Source organism: Crotalus tigris, unplaced genomic scaffold (genome assembly GCF_016545835.1).
Source record: "Crotalus tigris isolate CLP2741 ecotype Arizona unplaced genomic scaffold, ASM1654583v1 scf7180000024390.453493, whole genome shotgun sequence".
In the NCBI taxonomy this organism is placed as follows: Eukaryota; Metazoa; Chordata; class Lepidosauria; order Squamata; family Viperidae; genus Crotalus; species Crotalus tigris.
This window is the reverse complement of record NW_024100560.1, coordinates 155,307-179,503: the sequence shown is the minus strand read 5'-3', so window position 1 is coordinate 179,503 and position 24,197 is coordinate 155,307. Positions and strand designations below refer to the sequence as shown.

General features: G+C 35.1%; 2 protein-coding genes across 6 annotated transcripts; both read left to right on the top strand.

Moving 5' to 3' along the window:
- Nucleotides 1-275: 275 nt before the first annotated feature.
- LOC120301671 (olfactory receptor 14C36-like) lies at nucleotides 276-4,377 on the top strand. Of its 3 annotated transcripts, none has more exons than XM_039329195.1 (3): nucleotides 276-395; nucleotides 950-988; nucleotides 1,217-4,377. In XM_039329195.1, exon 3 carries the CDS (start codon nucleotides 1,248-1,250, stop codon nucleotides 2,160-2,162), a length of 915 nt encoding a protein of 304 aa, XP_039185129.1. In that variant the 5' UTR covers nucleotides 276-395; nucleotides 950-988; nucleotides 1,217-1,247; the 3' UTR covers nucleotides 2,163-4,377. The 3 variants fall into 3 exon arrangements, with proteins under 3 accessions (XP_039185129.1, XP_039185128.1, XP_039185130.1); XM_039329194.1 differs by having other exon boundaries at nucleotides 286-388; XM_039329196.1 differs by having other exon boundaries at nucleotides 326-350.
- An 8,301-nt stretch (nucleotides 4,378-12,678) lies between these two features.
- LOC120301677 (olfactory receptor 14A16-like) lies at nucleotides 12,679-17,048 on the top strand. 3 transcript variants are annotated; one of them, XM_039329203.1, is made up of 3 exons: nucleotides 12,679-12,722; nucleotides 14,366-14,438; nucleotides 15,322-17,048. In XM_039329203.1, exons 2-3 carry the CDS (start codon nucleotides 14,405-14,407, stop codon nucleotides 16,257-16,259), a joined length of 972 nt encoding a protein of 323 aa, XP_039185137.1. In that variant the 5' UTR covers nucleotides 12,679-12,722; nucleotides 14,366-14,404; the 3' UTR covers nucleotides 16,260-17,048. The 3 variants fall into 3 exon arrangements, with proteins under 3 accessions (XP_039185137.1, XP_039185136.1, XP_039185135.1); XM_039329202.1 differs by lacking the exon at nucleotides 12,679-12,722 and adding an exon at nucleotides 13,859-14,039; XM_039329201.1 differs by lacking the exon at nucleotides 12,679-12,722 and adding an exon at nucleotides 13,859-14,039 and having other exon boundaries at nucleotides 14,361-14,438.
- Nucleotides 17,049-24,197: the final 7,149 nt, after the last annotated feature.

Genomic DNA, 24,197 nt, shown 5'->3' with positions numbered 1-24,197 from the left:
CTGTTGTCATTCTGATATATTGTTATACAATATGATAACTAGTACTGGAGCATTCAGAAGTAGCTATAGAGTTGTTAATTGGCAATTATGTTAATAAGCACACAGAAATCAGTTTTACTGTAAAATTGGATTGCTAATTATGTTAAAAAGTACTCAAAATAAATTTTATTTTGGTTTTGTAATTATATTAATCACATGGAAGTCATCTTTATTTTAATGTACAAAATTCTTGAGGGAAACAGGACAGATATTAATAAACATTCAGACAAGGATTTTTTTTCAACTGTAGATAGCTGTTTCATTTCATGAGGAGAGGGATTTAACACTTTACTCAGACAATATATTTAAATGTAATATGAATCAGAATCCAGTTTGGAGAGATGTCTATGTAAATAGTAAATAATCCCTTCTTGTACAATGTGTGTGTGTGTGTATTTGTGTGTCTGTGTTTGTATATATATATGTGTGTGGGGGATGTGTGACAAAAAGAAGGAAAAGTTTTTCTCATTTGCCCCAGCAGCTATTTGGCAATAACAATAACAACAACAACAACAACAATAATATTTTAAACTAATATATACAAACATTATTTCTAAACAGGTACTTAAAGGTAACAGTTTCCCTGTTCAGTTGTGTCCAACTCTAGGGCATGGTGCTCATCTCACTTTTTAGCCCACATACACACACACAAACACACACACACACACACACACACACATACATTGTATAAGGGGGATTATCTACCCTCAAGATTTCCAAGTAAAAGATATTGTTATATTTATTTGTTAGATTTACTTTGCCTTTCTTCCAGAAGAGGAATCACTATACATAGGACATTCTCAATTTTTCAACATTTCCACAATTCTGTAGGAGTTGTAAGATGGGTCCACTATTTGCAGTAATAATCTAAGGATGAAAATGTATCTGAAAAGTTTTTTTCTACTCCTAGGCAGTCCATCAGTATATGAAGTAACAGAACTGGAAAGAGGTAAGAAGGATAAATGTGATGTTAATTCTTTAGTATAGATGGATAGAAAGTGACAAGAATGTGCTTTAATACTGTATATACCCATCCTATATCTATTTCTCCCATGGTTTGATCCTCTGTTCATTCTGCCCATGCTTTATCTTCTTTTAGTTTTCTATTCTTACCCTATATCAAAATGCCACTTCCAACTTTTATCTAACTACATCTTCCTCCTCTGCTTCCTTACAGTTATACCATGCAGTTTTGTCTTAAATGAAATATGGATAATCAAACCACAGTGCTGTATTTTCTGCTCCTGAAGTTCTCAGCAACTTGGCAACTACAGCTGCTATGTTTCTTCTTGTTCTTTGTGTTGTATCTGGCAATTACAATAGCAAATCTACTCATCATCTTTGCAATAGCCTTTGAACAGGAACTGCATAGACCTATGTACTTTTTTCTGATGAATTTAGCACTACAGGATATAGGCTCTGTTTCTGTTATTGTTCCCAAATCTATGGTGAATTCCCTTATAGATACCAGATACATTTCTTACTTTGGTTGTGTTGCTCAAGTCTTTCTCTTTGTCTCTTTTCTGGGTTCTAATGCATCCCTCCTGACAGTCATGGCCTATGATAGGTATGTTGCCATTTGCCATCCACTGCACTATGAGATGGTGATGAATTGGAAAGCCTGCACTGAAATAATGATTCTGGTTTGGGTTGCCAGTCTTCTCTATGGAACTTTACATGCCACTGGAACTTTTTCAGTCTTTTTTTGTTCTAATGTCGTCAATCAATTCTTCTGTGAAATTCCAAAATTGTTAAAACTATCCTGCTCTGGTTTCAATCTAGTTGAAGTTGGAGTTATTGTGGCCAGTGTCATTGCAGGACTAGGCTGTTGTACTTTTATAATTGTATCTTATGCCATGATCTTCAAGACTGTGCAAAGAATTCCTTCTGAACAAGGAAGGCAAAAAGCCTTATCCACTTGTATTCCCCACCTTATAATAGTGTTTATGTTTTTCTTAAATGGATGTTTTGCGTATTTGATACCTCTATCTAACACTCCATCTTATTTAGATTTTTGTTTGACTGTTCTGTATTCACTACTTCCACCCCTGTTCAATCCAATCATTTATAGCATGAGAAATAAGAACATCCAATTTGTTCTTTCAAAACTGTGGAAAGTCTGAAAGTTTCTTTTATTGTTGTCTCTATTCTATTCACCACAATTTTGCATTTTCCTGTCTTTTCTTTTACTTCTCTGAATAAAAGCATAAGTTATACAGGGAGACATAGGTGGGATGAAGGCAAATCCAATCCCAAACCAAAAGTATGATAGACACTAAACATTTCTCAGTGAATATCCTGCATCTCTAATCACCCTCAATGCACTTTACAGATGCTATAAATGGATGTCTGATAGCCTATTTTTTCAGAAATGGATTGCCATTGCCTTCTTCCTAGAGTTTAGAGAGAGTGATTGGTCAGCTAGCTAGCTTTGTGCCTAAAGTGATAGAAGAGCTCACAAACTCCTAGTTTCTATCCTGATGTCTTAATCATTGCACCAAATAGGTTCTCACATACTTTAGCTCAAGAGTAACAATTTCTTTAGAAGTACTTTGGAAGACCAAACACCTGGCAGGTTGGGTGAGCTGGTACTATCTAACATAATGTTTTGATAATCACAATAAATAAAAAAATCAAAAAGTATAATGAGGATGAGTCATGTAGAATAGAATCTTATATTAGCTCTCAGAAACTTGATAAAAACTGGAAGAGATAACAAAAGCTCCCTTGCCCAACACCTTGAGAAGGAAAGATAGATGGGCATACCCAGAATTATACATTATTGAAATGTGACTGAGACATATTGAGTTTCACACAACACTGATAACATATACCAAAAGACATATCCAGATTTTGTGTTATCCCTGTCACCATCTTCCCACTCCTTTTGTAAAAATATGCAAGACAGAAGATTCATTTATGCATGCCACTGCCTGACAACTCTTGATCTTTAGTAAAGTGAGGATCAAGTTGTAATGTGATTATCAAAAACTAATGCAATAGAAAAGAGTTTTAAATGGTGTGGCCTATTTTTCTCACTACTTTCCTGTAGAAAATGGGCTTCCCCTCTAATGCTTGCACATATTATGGCTAGTTAAAGCTTTAGCTTTTCCAAAATCCCACAGGTTGCAATACCTCTTCTGCAGTGGTGGGATTTAGCCAGTTCGTACCATTTCGGCAGAACTGGTAGCTAATTTTTTGTTGCCCAGGCCCAGAATGGACTTCCAGAAGTGGCATCCACACAGAGAACTGGTTGTTCACATATTTGAATCCCACCACTGCTCTTCTGTCCTTAAATGATAATTTGTTCACATACTTTGGTATTTTGTGCCTTTGAGTCAGCCTTAACTCCTGGTGGCTTACTGGAAAAGTCTCTGCTCTTTTCTTGGCAAGGTTTTTTCAAAGGGATTTGCCATTGCCCCCTTCAAGGGCTGAGTGAATGAGTGACTGGTCTAAAGTCACACAGGTTGTTTCATTCCTAAGGTGCATTGGAATGCACGTCAGCCATATGCACTACACCAAACAAGTTCTCATATGCTTTACCTTAAGGATAGCATTTCTTTCCTTTAGAAGTGCTTTGGCAAGACTAGGCATTACCCAGGGCAAGATGGTAAGCTGATACTATGTCACACAAGATTTTAATGAGTATAAGAAATTTAAATGGCAAGAAGTTTAATTAGGATGGGGCATAATTGTAATAGGAGATCATCTAAGTTTTTAAAACTCTTACAACTAGATAGAAATTGATCTAACATCTGGAGAAGGAGGATAGATAATTATGCAACAGTTTATCTTATTGAAATGTGCTTGAGAATTATTGAGTTTCATTCAAACTACTGATAAAATATGCCAAAAGCCATATCCAGGTTTTTCTCTTGCCTATGCCTCTATCCTTCCAATACTTTTTAAAATGCATACAAGATGGAAAATTTCTCAAATGTTTTGAGGCTCAGTATAAGTGTGCTTAGTAAAGCTGCCAAAGCTTATTGGAATCACTTTAGCAACATCAGTATTTTCAATTTTGCCCTCTATTAAAATTTACTTTTTTTCTTGCCTTATCTTTGGATATTTCTTGTCTATATTATACTTTGAAATTGAAGATGTTGTTTTCATCTGTTTTCTCAATAAACTCTTTCAACTTTTAGCTTATTGTGTATTGCATATTGCTTTCTAAAAATCCTGCACTGAAATTGTGATTTTAATTCGGGGATACTAGACTTCCCTATGGAAAGATGCTTACCAGAAGCACCTTCTAATCCTCTTCTGTTCTCACACTGTTAACCAGATTTTTTTGTGAAATTCCACAGTTGTAAAATCATTGCAAGTGTTCTTTGCTTGAATAAAAGATACTGAAATATTAAAAATGCAGAAATTATTTCTTGGTCTTTTACCTAATGGGTTATAATGGGTTTCTCTGGGGAAGTGGCAGTGGTGAGATTCAAATATGTGAACAACCAGTTGTCTGTATGGATGCTGCTTCTGGAAGTCCATTCTGGGCCTGGACAACAAAAACTAGCTACCGGTTCTGCCAAACTGGTGCGAACTGGTTGAATCCCACCACTGAGAAATGGCATAGGCCTTGGGGGGTATATTATATTCTGCAATAATCTTGTGGATAGATCATGTATTGCATAAAATAAAGTCTATTCCTAAATAAAAATGAAAATATCTATACTTAGTCTCTAAAATATGTATTTATATAACTTTCCTTCTAAACCTTATTTTGCTTTTCTTCTACTTCTGTGTCTTTTTAAAGGAACGCTATGGATTTACCGTATTACGTATTATATAATAGGAATTCTATAGATCTCTGTGAGTTTACATTCTATCTTTTTCTTTGGGTCCTGTTTTAGGTATGTATTTGAAATCTTCTCAGGCAGCCCAATACAGAGGGTAGGGCTTGGTATACAACAATGAAATATCATTTGGTTTGTTTGCACTCCCATCACAAAAGCCATTGGTTTCAATGGTTTCATTATGTACCTTATTCTATTAGTGGGTTTCTTGAACTTGTTTTCTGCCTTTTACCTTTCTTTTGCAGAAAAGCTTAAATTATCTACCCCTGTATTAATAGTGTGGCCTTAAGTAGCCCATTTGGAGCTCTTTCCCCAGTTGTGGCAGGTAGAATTTTTTAAAAGCTAGAAGTGAAAGAGAATCTCAAGTGATGCAACATGTTTCAGAGAGGTCTTCTCGCTTCATTTATGTTTCACCTCTCTCAATTTGCACTGCTGGTATGACTCCAGCCCCAATTCTATTAACACAATTCTGAGATATTATTATATGTTATTAATTGGTACTGCAATATTTAGAGAAAATGATACATTTGATAATTGCCAATTTATGTTAATAAAGTCAGTTTTACTTTGGTTTCATAACTTTGTTAATAAGCACATAGGAGTACCGGTAAGTTTTGTTTTGTTTTGCTAATTATGTTATTAAGCCCAAAGAAGCCAGTTTTATTTTGGTGTGGAAGACACTTTAGGGAAACAAAATAAATATTAGTAACATTCAGAATAGGAAAATTTTTCACTTTAGATAGATGTTTCACTACATGAAAATTGGTGGGACAACATTTACTTAATGTTAAGACATTTAATACTCTTAAATCATAGAAGTCGTAATTTATAAAGTCTAATGATTCTAGATTGAAAGTTTAACAGAAAAAAATATTTCTGTCTTTTCTGGAGCAAAGTGGTATTTATGTAAATATGTCTTATATGTCTCAGGGCTGGCTTTATAATTTTTCTACTGGAAGAGAATTTAAGCAAATAATTGCATAAGATAGTTTTCTGATTAACTAGAATAAGAAGTGAGTCTATTTTGAGGAGGAGAACAAAATGATTTTTTTAAAGATAATATTTCAGAAATTGGATCCTACACATTAGTTAAAGATTTTTTAAAAGAGAATATACTTTGGAGAGATTTCAATATAGACAGAAAACAATGAATTAATTACATGTTTAACATGTTGGTAGCTTTTCCACATAATTATAAAAATAAAGACAGTTATAATTTTCAGAAATTTGAACAAAACTTTCATGCATGAACTGATTACTAATAGGTAAATTATATCAGCAAAATCATTTCATAATTTGTTTGGTTATGAGTAAAAGAAATGGATGTTAAGTTTTCTAAAACTCTTTTTATTTCTTATTTTTAAACATTTAAGTAGTATACTTGAAAATGTATTTACATACGCTGGTTTTTCTTGATGCCCAGAAGGCATTTGATAATTTGAATTGGAATTTTATTATAACACAATTGTACTATATGGATTTTGGGATAAAAGATGGTTGAGAAAATATATACTAAACAAACAGCTAGGGTAATTATAAATGAGGAAATGACAGAAACAATTGATATAACCAAAGGAGTAAGACAAGGATGCCCACTTTCTCCTCTTCTATTTATTTTATCATTAGAAATACTTCTGACAAAAATCAGAGAGGACCAAGAAATAAAGGGTTTAAAAATTAAAAAGGAAGAATATAAGGTCCAGGCCTTTGCTGATGACTTAGTATTTATTTTGGAAGATCCATTAGAAACCGGCTTTAAATTGATTCAAAAAATAGAAGGATTTGGCGAGGTAGCCGGACTTAAGATTAATAGGAATAAATCCAAATTAATAAAAAAAAATCTTACAAAGGCACAAGAAAGGGAATTGGAAGATAAAACAAAGATAAGTATAACCAAGAAAATAAAATACTTAGGGATCTGGCTTACAGCAAAATGCTCCTCGATTAAGGAGGACAATTATGATAAAATACTACACCAGATAAAAAAAGATTTAGAAAATTGGGAAAATTTGCAAATTTCATTTTTAGGGAGGACCACTACGGTCAAAATGAATGTATTGCCAAAAATATTATTTCTGTTCCAGGTTATTCCAACAAAATTAGGGAAAACATTCTTTCAAGAATTAAATAAATTGATCACTAAATTTATATGGCAAAGGAAAAAACCCAGGATTAAATTAAAACTTTTGCAAGACACGAAAGATAAAGGGGGATTGGCGTTACCAGAGTGGAAAATATACCATCAAGCATCAAGTTTAACTTGGCTAAAAGATTGGATGGATTTGAAAAATACTAGAGTCTTAACAATAGAAGGACATGATTTGCAAGCAGGGTGGCATGCATTCCTATGGGACAAAAAACATAAAATACACAGATATTTTCAAAGACACATAGTTAGGAATGCATTGCTACAGACTTGGGAAAAAATAAAACAAAAACATTATACAAGAATTCCAACGTGGTTATCCCCAACAGAAGCTCTGAAATACCCAAACCTATTGGATATAAATAAGATAATTAGATACAAGGAATTAGTAAATGAACAGGGAAATTTGAAAACAAAACAAGAATTGGAACAAGACATTGGCAGAGAGATTGATTGGTGGACATTTACACAAATTCAATCTAAATATACAGAGGACAAAAAATTATATGAAATCCAAAAAGAGCTGCAAGAATTGGATAAAATTATACTTGGAACAGAAATAAAATTAATTAGCAATTTATACAAATACATATTGAGATATAAAATGGAAGACGAGGTTGTCAAAGACACAATGATTAGATGGGCAAAAAATTTCGGATATAATATAGAATTGGAGAAATAGGAAAAAATATGGGAAATAAATATAAAATTGACTATGTCGGCGGCATTCAAGGAAAACCAGTTGAAAATGTTTTACAGATGGCATCTTCCACCTGCAAAGCTTGCCAAGATGTTCCAGAATAATTTGCCAAGATGTTGGAAATGTAAAAAGGTACATGGAACATATTATCATCTATGGTGGACATGCCCAGTTGCAAAAAAATACTGGTCTACAATAAGAAAATGGATCCAAGAAATAATAGACCAGCCTGTAGACTGGAAACCAGAGATTTTTTTGTTCGGTATTTTAAATAGAAAATATAGTAAAGAAATATGGTACTTAATTTTACATATAATAACGCCGGCAAGAATAGCATATTCACAGTGCTGGAAAAATGAGAATATACCATCAGAGGAAGAAGTAATAAGAAAAATCCTGGACTGTGCTGAGATGGACAAATTAACAAAAGAGATAAAAGAAAAGAAAGACACAGAGTATTATATAGTATGGAACAAGGTGTATGTCTGGTTGGAGACTAGAAATAATAGAGGAGAATAAATATGGAAAGGTCAAAAATGAAAATATGTGTACAATAATGTATAATAATAATATGAATTATTCTTAGTAAGAAATAGAACATGAAGGAAGAAAAATGTAAATAAGAAATAATGGGGCTATAAGGACAAATATTTAAAGAAGAATAAGGGGGAAATGTAAATATTAGATTACCGTTACGTAATTGCTGTAAAAAAAAAGGAGGAGCATATATTGTGTGTGTATGTGTGTTATGTTTTGCTTTGTTTTGTTTTGTCTTGTTGGTTAAAAATAAAAATTAAAAAAAAAGAAAAAAAAGAAAATGTATTTACATAACTTTGCAGTGTTGAAAAAAATGTTCATAGTTTTAATATGTTGTGTCTCATTTTCTGTCCAAATACTATATGCAATATTGGTTTCTATTTGATAGAAAACTGCTTTTTTTAAAGTAAGATTTCACTTTCCTTCTGATTGATTGACAAGGGGATTTGTTAATTTATAATGTTAAAAATGGAATAATTGTGTATAATACCACAAAGTAAATAACAAAATAAGAGGTATGTTGTAAATAAAGTTCTAGTTTTCTTCATTTAATAATGTATCATTGAATACCTGTTTAGGAATCTAGTATTTATGTATTAGTTAGTCTTTTAATGCTATTTTTAGCCTAACAGTTGCTGGGGAAATTGAGAAAAAATAATATACATAAGATATTCTCCAATTTTTAAAAAATATCACAATAGTGTAGGTGTGTTGAGACATTATAATGGGTCTAATTATTCCCAGTAATCTTTTATTGATGAAAATGAATGTGAACAGAATTTTTCCACTCCTAAGCAATGCTTTTGATCAGTATTTGGACTGAAAAGAGAAAAGAAAGAAGAATGTAAGGTTGGTCTTTTAGAGATTTTTTTTTGTAGATGGTTGTTACTTATCCACAAACCTCCTATTCATATCTTGTGTGGCAAAAAGGATTGAGCCTGTTGTGTCCTGAGCCTGCAAAGGCAGGCTCGGGACATTGCAACGGTCCCGGGCAGTTGCAAGCTGCCCGGGACCAGACTGGCTGGCGCTGGCGCTCGCGCACATGCGCGAGGTGCACAGCGCATCTAAATGTTGCCTTTTGGCCTGGGGATTGTTTTTAAGAGAGGCTGAGAGGCTTGCGTGCCTCAGAGTTGTAACGGGGCTACAGAAGAGGCTCCTGAAACTACAAGATGCTTCATGACTTATTGCCATTAGCTGAGGACTCAACAGAGCCCATATTTCTTTAAGAGTCTTTCTAATTCCAGTTCCATCCGGAGATGTCCATCTGAGCCTTTGGTTTGCTGAAAGACGTCAGTATTTTATCAAAAATAAAGATAAAGTAAATATTAGATTTCCGTAGATCTGCAAATATTTATGAACATTTTCACCATTCCTTCACTAGATTGTTTAAGTCTTGAAAGAGCTAACAGAAAAAACTATCCCACTAAATTATGATGTTGGTTTCCTAATTTTGTTAATAGACATACAGAAGTAAGTTTTCTTTTGCTTTGTTAATTATCTTAATAGAACCAGAGAAGTCAGTTTTATTTTGGTGTCGAAGATTCTTGAAGAAAACAAAACGTATTAGTAATATTTGGAATAGAAAAGTCTTTGCATATGGATGTTTCACTACAGAAAAATTAGTGGAACAGTATTTACTTAGTGCTAAAATATTTAATACTATCAAAAGGATAGAAGACGTAATATATAAAGGCAAATTATAGGTTTTTATAAAATAAACTGGGCAACCATTGGACTGAACAGACATTTGGACTAGAAGACCTCTGAGATCCCATGCAGTTCTATAATTCTATATATTCTAATAAAAGATAAATTATTCATTTATTTGGACAATAGTAGATGGTATATTGGATTATGTACTAGGAAACAAGTCTCCTAATGCCCCCAAAATGATTGTGCTTGTCCTATGATTGACCACTTTTGTCTATATCTATAGCTGAAGAGAGTCTTCTAAGATCTAGACAAAAAGTTTGGAAAGAGCAAAAATGTAAGAAGCCTAAATTTTATCTGATTTTATCTCTCACCTTTCTTTTTACAGATATTAAAATGAAACATGAATAATCACAGGCCTTACTTTCTACTTGTTGGATTTTTAAAATCTTGACAACTCTATTTTTGCACTTCTTCCTGTTTGTCTTATACCCAGCTGTTGGAACAGTGAATCATCTCATTGTTTCTGTAGTAACTTTGGATGATTGTTTGAACAACTCTGTGCATTTCTTTCTCATGAATTTGGGTGTACAGTCCTGTTCCTGTCATAGTCCCCAAAGCTATGGCAAATTTTCATATAGGCTTGTGACATATTTCTTATTTTGTCTGTGCTGCTGAAGTTTTTTACAATTTATCTCTTTCATAGCTCCTGCCAGGGTAGTAATGTGCCCAGGAAGCTGGTTCTTTTGGATCCAGGGACAATAAGCACACCCATGAATAAAGAGATTAATTCAAGGAACAATTTAAAGCTCTAACATTTTATATACACACATACACAGTACATATACACACAGGTTTCTGTGAACTTACATAATATCTTTTTCTATGAATCCAATTTTACATATGCAATGTCCTCTGGCAGTAAAATGTAAAGGGATGTGGCTTGGGATGTGATTTGGAATACAATAATGAACGATCATCTGGCTTGTCACAGATGCCATTGGTATACATATATACATATACTATATATACACATACACACACGCACATACACAAACACACCAAGCATATCCAAAGTCTTTTAAAACTGTCAGAATCTTTTTAATAATGACAGCATTAATGCCCCAATTAATTGAAAATCCTGCATTGAAATTGTGATTCTAGTTCCAGGTCACTAGGCTTCTCAATGGAGAGTGCTTATTAGCAGCCCCTTCTGTTCTGTTGCTTGTTCTAACATTGTTAACCATTTTTTTTGTGTGTGAAATTCTACAGATGTGTTCTTATTTTATTATTGTTGAAAATGTTCTTTTCTTGAGTAAAATATACTACAATATGAAAAATGTTAAAATCTGTTTCTTGGTGTTTTGCCATATGGATTTTAATGGGTTCTTCTAAGGAAGGGTTATAGGACACAGGAAAAAATATTATGTTTTCCAATAATCCTGTTGCATGGATTGTGTACTACACAAAATAAAGATTATTTCCAAGAAAAAATGAGGATATCTACACTTCTCTAAAATATACATTTGTGTAACTTTCTAAATCTTATTTGCTGCTTATCTTCTGTGTTTGTTTTTATCAATTGCTATTGATATATAGTATTACTTATTATATAATAGGTATTCCATAGGTTTTGGTGGGCTTACATTATATCTTTTTCTGGGAATCCTGTTTGAGATATGTATCTGCAATCTCCTCAGGCAGTAAAATACACAGGGGTATGGCTTGGAATATAACAATGAACTATCATCTGACTCGTTCGCATTCCCACCAGAAATGCCATGGATTTCTATGATTTTAGTGTATACCTTATTCTACTGGCCTTCCACTAGGTTTCTCTTTCTTCAACTTCTATTCTGCTTTTCACTTTTGCTTTTACAGAAAGGCTTAAATCTTCCACCCCTGTGTTATAACTGATGTCAAGGTTCTGACTAATGAAACACTTCAAAGAACTTCCAGGCATTGTTTATCCTAAAAAGTCTTTTCATTCATGTGACAAAATGTTGGCACGGCATGAAGAAGGGATGCTGAGATCTGAAATCTCCACCCCCGAGCAGTTGTTTTTGCTAGCATTTTCCTTCCCTAATTTTGCTGTCATGATTTACGTTCTCCAATTAGTTTGAAGGGCAAAGATTCTCTTTCATTTGCAACTCATACTTTCTTCCTTCTCCCCTCCCAGCATCTTCTGAGTTAACTCTAAAAACACCACACAGTTCTGCATATTTTGTCAGAGCAAGAACATCCAATGTTAGCAGCTTTGACATCTAATCCAGTTTGACCTCTTACCCCAGTTGTGGCAGGTAGAAGAGAGCAAGGCTTTTTAATCAAATGGGTACCATCTGTGGTACATTGGCACCTGGCAGGTGGTATGCAACCACCATAGAAAAGTGGTAGCGAGGGAGGGGAGTGAGCTGAACTGGTGGCAGCATTGCACAAGCCTGAGCAAGAGATGGCTGGAGCTGCAGGGCTGTGAGGGCACAGTGGAAGTGCCAGGATCAGTGCTTCTTTGGGGCTGTCAGGGCTCAGTGGAAGCACCAGGATCAGTGCCAGGCTCCAACTGGAGCTCGGCACTGATCCTGGAGCTTCTGTTGAGCCCAGAAGAAGTGCTGATCAGCTGGAATGTTGCAGCATCTCCAGGGTCTTGTGATTTACATTCATTTACATTCTTGGCAACTGATTCATATTTATGATGGTCACAGTGTCCCAGGGTCATGTGATGTGACCAAAACCTGCTGCAACCACCCAGCAGACGGGACAAATAAAAACCAAACACCCCCACCCACCCCCGCTGCCAATCCTCAACAGAAATGTTCACAACAATGAAAACCTCAGACAGGAGGAAGAGCACCACCGGGTGGGCAGGCAGTTGTCTTTCTCGGCTGTGGCTTGGGGGTACTTTTTTCAGTGCCATTGTAACTTTGAACTAAACGAACTGTTATAAGTTGAGGACTACCTGTACTTCATCCCTTTTTTCCTTTGGGGGGGGGGTCATCAAGTTTTTGACACCTTGCTAGGCAACTGGTGGTACTTGTATATTGCCATATCCTAAAAGTGGTAAATGGGTGAAAAGGTTGAAAAGCCCTGGAATAGAGGATGGAATTTCTTAAAAGCTAGTTTTAAAAGAGAATATTAAGTGGTGAAATATGGTTCAGGAAGGTGGTTCTCACTTGATTTATGTTTCATCTCTCACAGTTTGCACTGCTGGTATGATTACACTCCCAATTTTCTTTAGAATATTGTGAGACATTATTATTCTATGTGATAACTGGTCCTGTAGCTATAAAGTTATTAATGGCCAATTATGTTAACAAGCAAGAGAAGTCAGTTTATGTTGTATTGAAAGAAAAATCTTCATCAGGGTCCAGTCCAAGCTGGGAATAAACAAAATGGAGACTGCTTTAGAAAGAAGATTGCAGTTTATTGAAGAGGAGAGCTAGATGGAAAGACTAATCACATGTAGTAGGGAGTGGGTTTTTATACCTTCTTGGGCTTTTGTTTGGAGTTGTTCCTGTGACATAAACTTTGACCTGAGTCTGAGTGTGCCTTTCTAGTATTCTGATGGTGGTGGGCTAATCCTATTATGTCCCAAAGGTCATATCCTGCTTCCATGGAGCTGTGGCTGATGACTATTGGATTTTTTTTTTGTGTGTGAGGGGTTGCTGATTCTAGGGATCTTTGTCTTTCTAATCCCAGCTTCCTGACTCCAATCTTTCTGACAAGATTATCACATCTGCATGTCTGCAGACCTGGTTTCTGTTTGGGGCAGAGAGACTTGGGAGAGGGTTTCTGCCTTTAAAATCCTTTGGAGAAATATATCTTGCCTTTTTAATATTTCCCAAAATATTTATTTTTCTGGATTCTTCCCACAGTTGGTCTCCTAAATATGTTAATAAGCTGACAGACGTAAGTTTTGTTTTGTTTTGCTAATTATATTAATGAACCCACATTAAGCAGTGTTATTTTAGTGTAGAAGATTCCTGAGAGAAACAAAACAGATATTAGTCAATTCAGAATAGGAAGCTCTTGAAGGACAGACAGCTATTCCACTTCATGAAAATTAGTGGGACAGTATTTACTTCGTAAAATATTTAACATTCTTAAAAGCATATAACAGAAGACAAGATCCATGGAGAAAAATAGTCAGTTATAAATTGAAAATTCAACAGAAAAGGTATTTCCCTTTTTTCTGTAGCAGATTTAATGTTTATTCAAATAATGTGTTATATCTCAAAGTTGTTTTGCTAGAAGAGAATTTTGGCAAATAATTGCGTAATATAATCTTCTGATTTAATGAAATAAAGTTAGGCTATTTTGGGGAAGAGGACAAAGGGGAATCTTTTTTAGATAATTTTTTAGAAATTTGATTTCAGACAATAGATTTAAATTTATTTTGAAAGAATATATTTTGGAGATATATATTTTGTAAATAGTAAACAATGAATTAATTACATATCTAACATGTTGGTGCATTTTTTACATGATAATTATAAAGAATAGAAGACAGTTAGAAGTTGCAGAAATTTGGACCAAGCCTTCATGCATGATCTGATTTCTCTGGGTACAAATAATGGTAAGGATTTATAAATCTCTTTTTATTTCTCAATTGTATATGTTTAAGTAATATACCTGGAAATGTGCTTACATAGCATCCCATATTGTTGAAAAAAAAAAACAACAACGCTGGGAAGAGTCAGAATTCATACTTGTAATAGGTTGTGCCTCATTTTCTGTCCAAAAGGTATGGTTTTTACTGGATAGGAGACTGCATTTTCAAATTAAGGTATCACTTTCCTTTTTATTGTTTGACAAGGGGATTTATTAATTTATTCTGCTAAAGTTTTATTTCTTTTGATTAAATATATTTTACAGTGAGATAATTGGGTATAATACCATGAAATGAATATAAAAATAGCAGTTAGGTTATAAGTAAAATCCTATCTTTATTTAACAACATATCATTAAATACATATTTGAGAATCTAGTATTTATGTATTAATATACAGGCTTTTATACTATTTTTTTTAGCCTAACAGCTGATGGGGAAATGGAGAAAAAATCTCTCTCTCTTTCTCTCTCTCTCTTTCTCTCTCTCTCTCTGTGTGTGTGTGTGTGTGTGTGTGTGTGTGTGTTGTGTCTGTCTTGCTAACACACACACACACACACACACACACACGCACACACACACACACACACACACAATTTTGGCTCTCGATATTTCCCTGTAAAAAAAAAATAGCAAATTACAGTATGTGGTTGGTTCTTTAGTACAGACAGATAAAAATTGACAAGTGTGCTCTAATATCCCCATACTTCATCTATGTTTACCATGTTGTGATCATCTATTCATTCTTTTCATGCTTTATGTTTCTTTATGTTTTCTATTCTTATTACATATCAAAATACTACTTCCAAAAATTTATTTAATTTTATCTCCCTCCTCTGTTTCCTTGCAGTTATCCCAGCTTTGACAAAAATGAACATGGAGAATCAAACTACGCCTTATTTTCTGCTCCTGGAATTATCAAAAAATCGGCATCTGCAGCTTTTGTTTTTCTTCTTCTTCTTTGTGTTATATATGGCAACTGTAACAACAAATCTTCTCATCATCTCTGCAATAGCTTTTCATCATCGACTGCACAGCCCCATGTACTTCTTTCTAATGAATTTGGCTCTACAGGATTTGGGCATTGTTTCAGTAATTATCCCCAAATCCATGATAAATTCTCTCATGGACACCAGACACATCTCTTATTTTGGTTGTGTTGCTCAAGTATTTCTCTTTCTATCCTTTGAAGCCTCTGATGTATCCCTCCTGACAATCATGGCATATGATAGGTATGTAGCCATTTGCCACCCACTGCACTATGAGATGGTGATGAATTGGAAAGCCTGCATTGAAATAATCATTCTAGTGTGGGTTTCAGGTCTTATCTGTGGAATCCTACATACAATTGGCACTTTTTCAGTACTTTTTTGTTCTAATGTTGTCAACCAATTTTTTTGTGAAATTCCACAATTGATAAAACTATCCTGTTCTGGCTTCAATCTAGTTGAGGTTGGAATAGTTGTGGTCAACATCATTGCTGCACTAGGCTGTTTTACTTTTATTTTCATATCTTATGCAGTGATCTTCAAGACAGTATTGAGAATCCCTTCTGAGCAAGGAAGACAAAAAGCTTTATCCACCTGTATTCCCCACTTTATAGTAGTGTCTGTGTTAGTATTAAGTGTATGTTTTGCCTATCTAAGACCTCCCTCTAACATTTCATCTGACATAGATTTTTGGTCAACTATTCTCTATTCTCTTTTTCCACCCCTATTCAATCCAATCATCTATAGCATGAGAAATCAGAATATAAAATGTGTTCTTTCTCAGTTGTGGAGGTTCTGAAAAAAAATCTTTTAATGTTTCTATTCTGTCCACCACAGTTTTGCATTTTCCTGGCCTTTCTTTTACTTTTTTGAATAAAAAAAAAAACATCAAATCAGTTTTCAGATCCTTTAACTCAGACTATGTATTTCTTTCCCTTAGAAGTGCTTTGGCAAGACAAGATACCTGGCATGGCAAAAAAGATATGTGAGCTGATACTGTCTCACATAACCTTTTGATAACTACAACGGAAAAAGCAAGAAATTAAATTAGGATAATGCATAATTTTAATAGAACACCAAATAAGCTTTCAAACATATTAGATCTTGATACAAATTGAAAGAGATAAGGTGTGTTTCCTGATCTAATATCTAGAGAAGGGAAGTGAGATAAATCTACACTAAGGATGATATCTCATTGAAATGTGCTGGAGAAATTATGAGTTTCATCCAAATTACTGATAACGTATGGGAAAAAAATCATCTTACTGTTTTGTGATATCTCCACAACCACCCCCACAATACTTTTAAAAGTATACAAATGGAAGATTCACCATGTAATTTGGGGCTCAGTATAATTGTACTTGGGAAAGTGCTATGTACTTCTTGAAGCTCCTAGGCACTTCCTTTGATGAGGGTATGGGGGTTTCAGTTAAAAGGATAGGAAATTTTGTTCTATATTTATAATCCTCTATTGAATTTTGCAGTCTTGTTTTATTGATCTGTGGATATTTCTTGTCTATATTATTCTTTGTTGTTAAAGTGATTATTTTTCTCTGTTTTATGCAATAAACTTTTCAACGTTTTCTAATCCATGAACCTCTTGTTCGTATCTCATGAGGCAAAAAGGAATGAGCCCTTACTTCTTTAAGAGTCTTTCTAATTGCTGAAAAAGCCTTTGACCAAGTGAACTGGCAGTTTATGTTATGTTTAATTAAGGAGATGAATTTTGGACAAAATATATTACAAGTATTATCTAATATATATCAAAAACAGACTGCTCAACTTATTGTAAATGGGGGTTTGTCAGAGGCTTTTGTAATAGAAAAAGGTACAAGACAGGGATGCCCGTTATCCCCGTTATTGTTTGTTTTAACATTGGAAATATTGTTGATTAAAATTCGGGAGTCTCAAGAAATAAAAGGAATAGAAATTAATAAAAAAGAATATAAATTAAGAGCCTTTGCAGATGACTTGGTTGTTACTTTGTCTCAACCTATTTGTTCGGTGGTAAAATTATTACAATTGATCCAACAATATGGACGTGTTTCTGGTTTTAAAATTAATAATAATAAGACCAAAATATTAGCTAAAATATGACTAATGGTGATAAACAGGTTTTAGTTAAGTTAACAGACTTTGAAATTGTTGATAAGGTAAAATATTTGGGGGTTACATTATCTGCTTCCAATGCAAAACTGTATAAAAATAATTATGAAAAGTTGTGGACGGAGATACAGAAGGATTTAAAAAATTGGAACAATTTACAGTTATCCCTTATGGGTAGAATTGCAGTTATTAAAATGAATGTCCTGCCAAAGTTTATTTTTCTGTTTCAAATGTTACCTATTTTAAAGAGTGATCGTAATTTAGATGAATGGCAAAAAGGTATTAATAAATTTGTTTGGGCAGGGAAAAAACCAAGGGTGAAACTTAAAATAATGCAAGATTTTCGTGAGAGAGGTGGACTCAAGGTACCAAATATGAAATTGTATTATGATGCTGTAGTACTAACATTGATTAGCGATTGGGTGAATTTAACAAATATAGAAATACTTCATTTGGAAGGTTGGGATTTACTTTTTGGATGGCATGCCTATTTAATATTTAATAAAAAAGTGGATTGGGTTTTTAAGTCTCATATTATAAGAATCTCTTTGCTTAGAGTGTGGAGGAAGTATTATAAATTTGATTTTAAAATACCATTATGGGCTATACCTCGGCATGCCATAGAAGGTATAAGGAAAGGGGTTAATATGGATATGGTTTCTTATGCACAGTTACTTAGATGGGATGGCCAAGACTGGCAGTTAAAATCTTTGGAAGAACTAATACATGAAAATCTAACTTATTCATGGTTCCAATATAGACAAATAGTGGACAGATGGAAGATGGATTGTAAAATGGGCTGGCTTAGAGAAGATGAAACTCTTTTAAAACAAGTAAGAGATCAAAGGCCAACCCATATTAAGAGAGTTTATGGGGTTTTAGTGGAATTGGATTCAGAATCTGAATTAGTTAAAGATTGTATGATTAAATGGGCACAGAATATTGGTGAATCGATTTCAATGGATACTTGGGAACTTATTTGGACAAGAAATGTTAAATTCACACAAGCGCAAAATTTAAGAGAGAATTTTTATAAGATGTTTTATAGATGGCACCTTGATCCAAAGAAAATGTCCATTATGTACTCTAATTTACAGCCGAAATGCTGGAGATGTGGACACTTGGATGCTACTTATTATCATATCTGGTGGACGTGTAAGCATATAAAAGCTTTTTGGATTAAGATATGGTGGAATATTCAGAGAATTTTTAGAAGGAGGGTAAAATTTACTCCGCAATTATTTTTATTAGGTATTGTTACTGATTGTGATGCTAGGGAGGTTATATTGATGCTAAATTTGATTACAGCCGCTAGGCTGTTAATAGGACAATATTGGAAGAAGGAATCCTTGCCTATTTTACAAGAGTGGTTTTATAAAGTTTCGTATTTGGCAGAAATGGCAAAGATTTCGGCTTTTTTAAAGGAGCAATCTCAAGAGAAATTTTTTGCGGTATGGGAAAAATGGATAAATTTTATACAACATAATTTAGATATGGAAAAATATTATTTAGCCTTTTTATAACTTGTAATGATTGTTTTTTTTTCTTTCTTTCTTTCTTCTTTTGTATTATTATTTATATACTTTTCTATATATGTTTTATTTTTCGCCTACCTCTTTCTTTTTTCTTTCTCTCTCTCTTTTCTTTTTCCCTTTTTTCTTCTTCCTTTTTTTTACGTATATTATTATTATATATATTATTATTATGATTCTTATTATTATTATTAATTATCTTATAAATTGTATACGTTATTTTTTAAAATTTGTTAAATAATCCTATACTCAGTTCTGGGAAGTCGGGGGGGGGAGGGCGGGGTGGTTTGGGAGGGGGGGGTGGATGTTTATTTGTAAAATTTTAGAAAAAAATTCAATAAAAAAAAAAAAGAGTCTTTCTAATTCCAGTTCCATCTGGAGATGTCCATATGAGCCTTTGGTTTGATGAAAGATGTCAACATTCTATGAAGGATAAAGATAAAGCAGGTATTAGATTTATGCAAATCTGTTAATGAACATTTTTTCTCATGCCTTTACTGGATTGTTTAATTCTTGAAAGACTTAAGCAAACAGATTGTCTGTGATATTTTATTAGCACAGACACTGTCATATATCACACTAAATGATGAGTAGTGGTTTTATTGTTGAATAATCCACAATCTGACTGCAATGTCAAAGCAAACTAAGCCATAATCACAATTATAAAAGATATTAACTAGATCAACAATATCATACTAATACTGAAATCATGAAACAATATGATTTAGGAAGTTGTGTATGTAAGTAATAACTTCCAAATTCACTATTTCTCTCTACAGAAGAGGGGCACTAGGCTATTCTATGCATTATATTTATAGGATTCCTGGTTTTGTGTAGCTTTGTTAATTAGGATGTTGATGGCAGACTATTAAGTTATTAGTTGTTGTTTCCTTCTGTCACCTTGCCCTTGTTTCCTCAGCCAGCCATCAAGACCCTAGTTAACAACTTAAAGGTACCCACTACCAGGAACCATATAAATACAATGCCTACAACAGCCAATGCATGTATTCTAGAGAGAGAGTTCCCTTATGTTTGAAAGCTTGGAAGAATAAACTGGTCCTGGTGATTGACTCAGATTGGATAATGCAACATCATCCTGGGATACATATATTTACCTTCATGAAAAAGCATACATACCAAGCAAGATCTCTTATAACTGGGGTCCCCAACCTGTGGGCCATAGCCCACTGGGGGGCCATGACAGGTTTGAAGAAATGACTGGAGTGCATCCTCACTCGTGAGCAGGGGGTAAAAGTGTGTGCACTCCATTTAAGTAAGTGGCAGGAGCACGTGCACACTGCTCATGCAAATAGAACTGCACATGTGCAGTCACGCTTGCCTGTTGCTCATGGAAAACCATCCCCTCTCCTGCCCCCGCTGGTTCGCAAAGCCAGAAACATTGGGGAACTCTTTCTTATAAGCTATCAGGAGTTCCTTAATGACAACAGCAGAAATAAACTAAGTGTGGCCAATTTTTGTATTACCCCATAGAACCCAGCTGGCAGGATGTCTTCAGGTTTTTCTTTCTAGGGTCATGAGACTACAAGACCTACCTTAACCAGGTGGCACATGAATCTGGGATGAGAATTGAAAGTTGGAGAAATTCACAGATGAGAAAAGCTACACAATTATTGCATGATTTACCCCCTACACACAGACACATAGACACCACACACACACACACACACACACACACACACACACACACACACAGAGAGAGAGAGAGAGAGAGAGAGAGAGAAAGAGAGCTTTATTCAGCATGCAAGAGTAAAAAGCTACCAAAAAGCTAGCTCAGATTAGGCTAGAAAGTTTTATACTTTTTTTAAATATGAAGGATAAATCAAAACATGTCACTAAACGCCTCAAAATACAACGGTCTTCTGCATTGCCACTACACTTCCTGACAATCATAGCATATGATTGGTATGTTGTCATTTGAAACCCAGTATAATTTGAAATATTAATCAGTTGGAAATCCAGTACTGAAATCATGATACCAGTTTGGATCACCAGTCCTTGCCATAGAATGTTGTTTACTAGCAACACTTTCTGAATCTCTTTTTGTTCCAATGATTTTAACAGGTTTGTTGGTTTGTTTATGTGAAAATCCAGTTACTAAAAATATCCTGCTTTAGACTCAGCTGGTTGAAACTGGAGTTGTTTCAGCTGGTATTTCAGGATTAGACTGCTTTATATCATATCTTAGGTGATAAATCTCAAAACACTGAGAAGAATCCTTTCTATGTAAGGAAGGCCAAACGTCTTCTCCTTTGTGTTCCCTAACTTACAGTAATTTACATATTTCTGTAAATTGGTTTGTTTGCATATTTGAGTCCTCTCTCTAGTATCTCAACTTATTCAGATTTAGCATTATCTATCCTAAATTCCAGTATTCCATCACTCTTCAATCCAATATAATATGAGAAATATCAGTTATACCCTATCTAAAATGTGGAGTTTTAAAACATTTTTTTCAGTGAGGCTTTTTCTTTATTCTTTCAAAAATGGGCTTTGTTATCTCTTTGCTCCATTCATCTCAAGAATAGTAAATAGCTGCAAAGAGCATCACAGCTAAGATGCAGGTTTAGCACCTCAGTCCACTCTTTTATAAGCCATGCTTCCTGTAGATCAGTGGTTCTCAACCTTTTTAATGCTGCGACCCCCAACCGGTCATAAGTCGAGGACTACTCAACTGGTTGTAAGTCGAAGACTACTCAACTGGTGCAGCACCTTTTGCAGAATGGGACTTTTGGCGGGCTCAGCAGGGCAGAGACAGCCTGGACAATTCCTATTGGCTTTTGAAAGCCAATAGAATTAGACTCTATTCAAGAGAGTCTATTCTATTGGCTTTCAAAAGCCAATAGAATAAAAGGGAGTAGCACAGCTAAGGAAAAGGGGGAAAAAATGGCGGACTGCGTTGTTTGGCAACCCCCGTGAAATGGTCGTTTGACTCCAAATGGGGTCCCGACCCACAGATTGAGAACCACTGTTGTAGATGCTAGAGATTTAACATCATTTGGAGTTTTCCAAAATAATGATTCATCTTTTCATATTCACAAAATAAGAGTTAATTCAATTACTGAATTAACATTTTAAACAAAAAGCCTGGAATTGTCCACTGAGAGATTTCTATGGAAGTTGTTTGCTTTTGCCAAAAGAAAGGCAGTCTCCATTTTAAAATAAACCAACATTAAAGTTCAATCTGTGTACACTGTCTGCACATGAATCTATTCTCTGAGGCTTTCACAGAGTTTTTAGAGTCTTTGAAGAAAGGAGAATTTCATCTGGAAAATCATTATAGCGGCTTTCAAATATCTTATTTTGTCAGGCCTTTTAAATTATGATTTATACTATACATCACCACTTGTGAGGGAGGGGAAATATGCTGGAGAAAATGACATTATGGGTTTGATAATGACACATTGTGATGGAATGCTAATATTACTACAACATGCTGTAACATAGACTTTTATTCTGAATTTGAGTTCTCAGGTTCAATCCAAAATATTAACGAAGAAATTTGGTTTACCAGAACCAATAAGAACTGAGGAGCTGAATCTGTAACATATTAAGGTGAATTACTTGTAAATATTGAAAGAATGGTCATAAGACTCTGTCAATTAAGAGCCAGACTTTTTGTCTCCATGCTAATTACTTGTGGGAACAATACTTGAATCCTATTAGCCCCCACCTAGTAGCTAAGTGTATATAAAGGGGTGGAGCAGCAGTTATCCAAGCCAGTGTTTAATCTTTTAATAAAGAGTTGCTTGTTTCACCTCCTGCCTCGTCGATGTCTCATTGAACACCAAACATAACAGTGGGAACGAAGGTGGGATGTGTTGCCAAACTCAAAGAGCTGAGTCACTAAGGGGGTAAGCCAAGTGACAACACCTTGATTGGGGCTGCATTCTCCCCCCATTCCTGCCAGTATGGAAACACTGGAGGAAGAGCACTCCCAGGAAGAGTCCCTGGAAGCTTAAAAGAAGCAAGGCCAAAAACAACGGAAACAACTCACCATGGCCAAACATGGAAAACTCTCAGAATTCAATGTTGCAAATCCAGAGAGGTGGAGCTCGTACATTGCGAGAGTCGAGAATTACTTGAGAGTCAACCAATTTTGTGAGGATGGCTTGAAGGCCACAACACTGCTGTGCATTTGTGGCCAGGCGATGTTCGAGATCACTGAAAACGTAATAGCTGCAGTGCCGCTTGAATCTGTTGCTTATTCTGAACTTAAGAAAATGCTCAAAGAACACTTTGAGTTGAAGCTATTGGTCATTGTCTGGAAGCATGCCTTCAAAAGAAGAGACCAATGACTGGGCGAATTGGCTGCCAAATTCGTTGCTGCCCTTCATCAAGTGGCTCGACCCTGCGTGTTCAAAGATCTTGAAGAGAGGCTGTGAGACCACTTAGTGTGTGGGTTAAGAAGCAGAGATCTACAACAGAAATTGTTCGCTAAAGAGACTATTTCATTTCAAGATGCCCTAAGAGAGATCATGGCTGAAGAAGCCGCCGGAGGGATTGTCAAGGCCTTGTGGCTCTCCAGGAACCTTCCCTGTGCAGAAGCCGTCCACCAGGAAGGGGCTGAGAGGGTTGAAGACTCTGAATCAGATCAAGAGATTGATTGGTTACAGTAGTCACCAGAAAGAAGGCCACAATGCCCAGCTGACAAGGTAGTTCCCTTCTCTCGATGTGCTGGGTGTGGAGGCTGACACAAAGGCGTGGACTACCGGTTCTGCACAGCAACATGCCAAGCATGTGGCAAACAAGGCCACATCGCCGCAGTCTGTCAGGGTCATCAGAGAGACATTCCACCAGAAGAATTTCCCCGGAAGGGTACCGGGACCCCAGGGCAACACAGGGTGGGCTATTGAATCACTAGGAGGACTTAGAACAGGTGCCCATTGCCCTCTTAAGGAAAAACTGTGGCTAAAAGTCAAGCTGCAGGGAGTTCCATGCAACATGGAACTAGATATGGGTCCATGTTTTCCATAATTTCCCAGGGGACGTTGAAACACATTTCCAGTCACAGCAGCAAAAGGGTTAAGCTCAAGCCGTTGAACCTGGTCTTAATGGATTTCCAAAACTCTTGAATAACA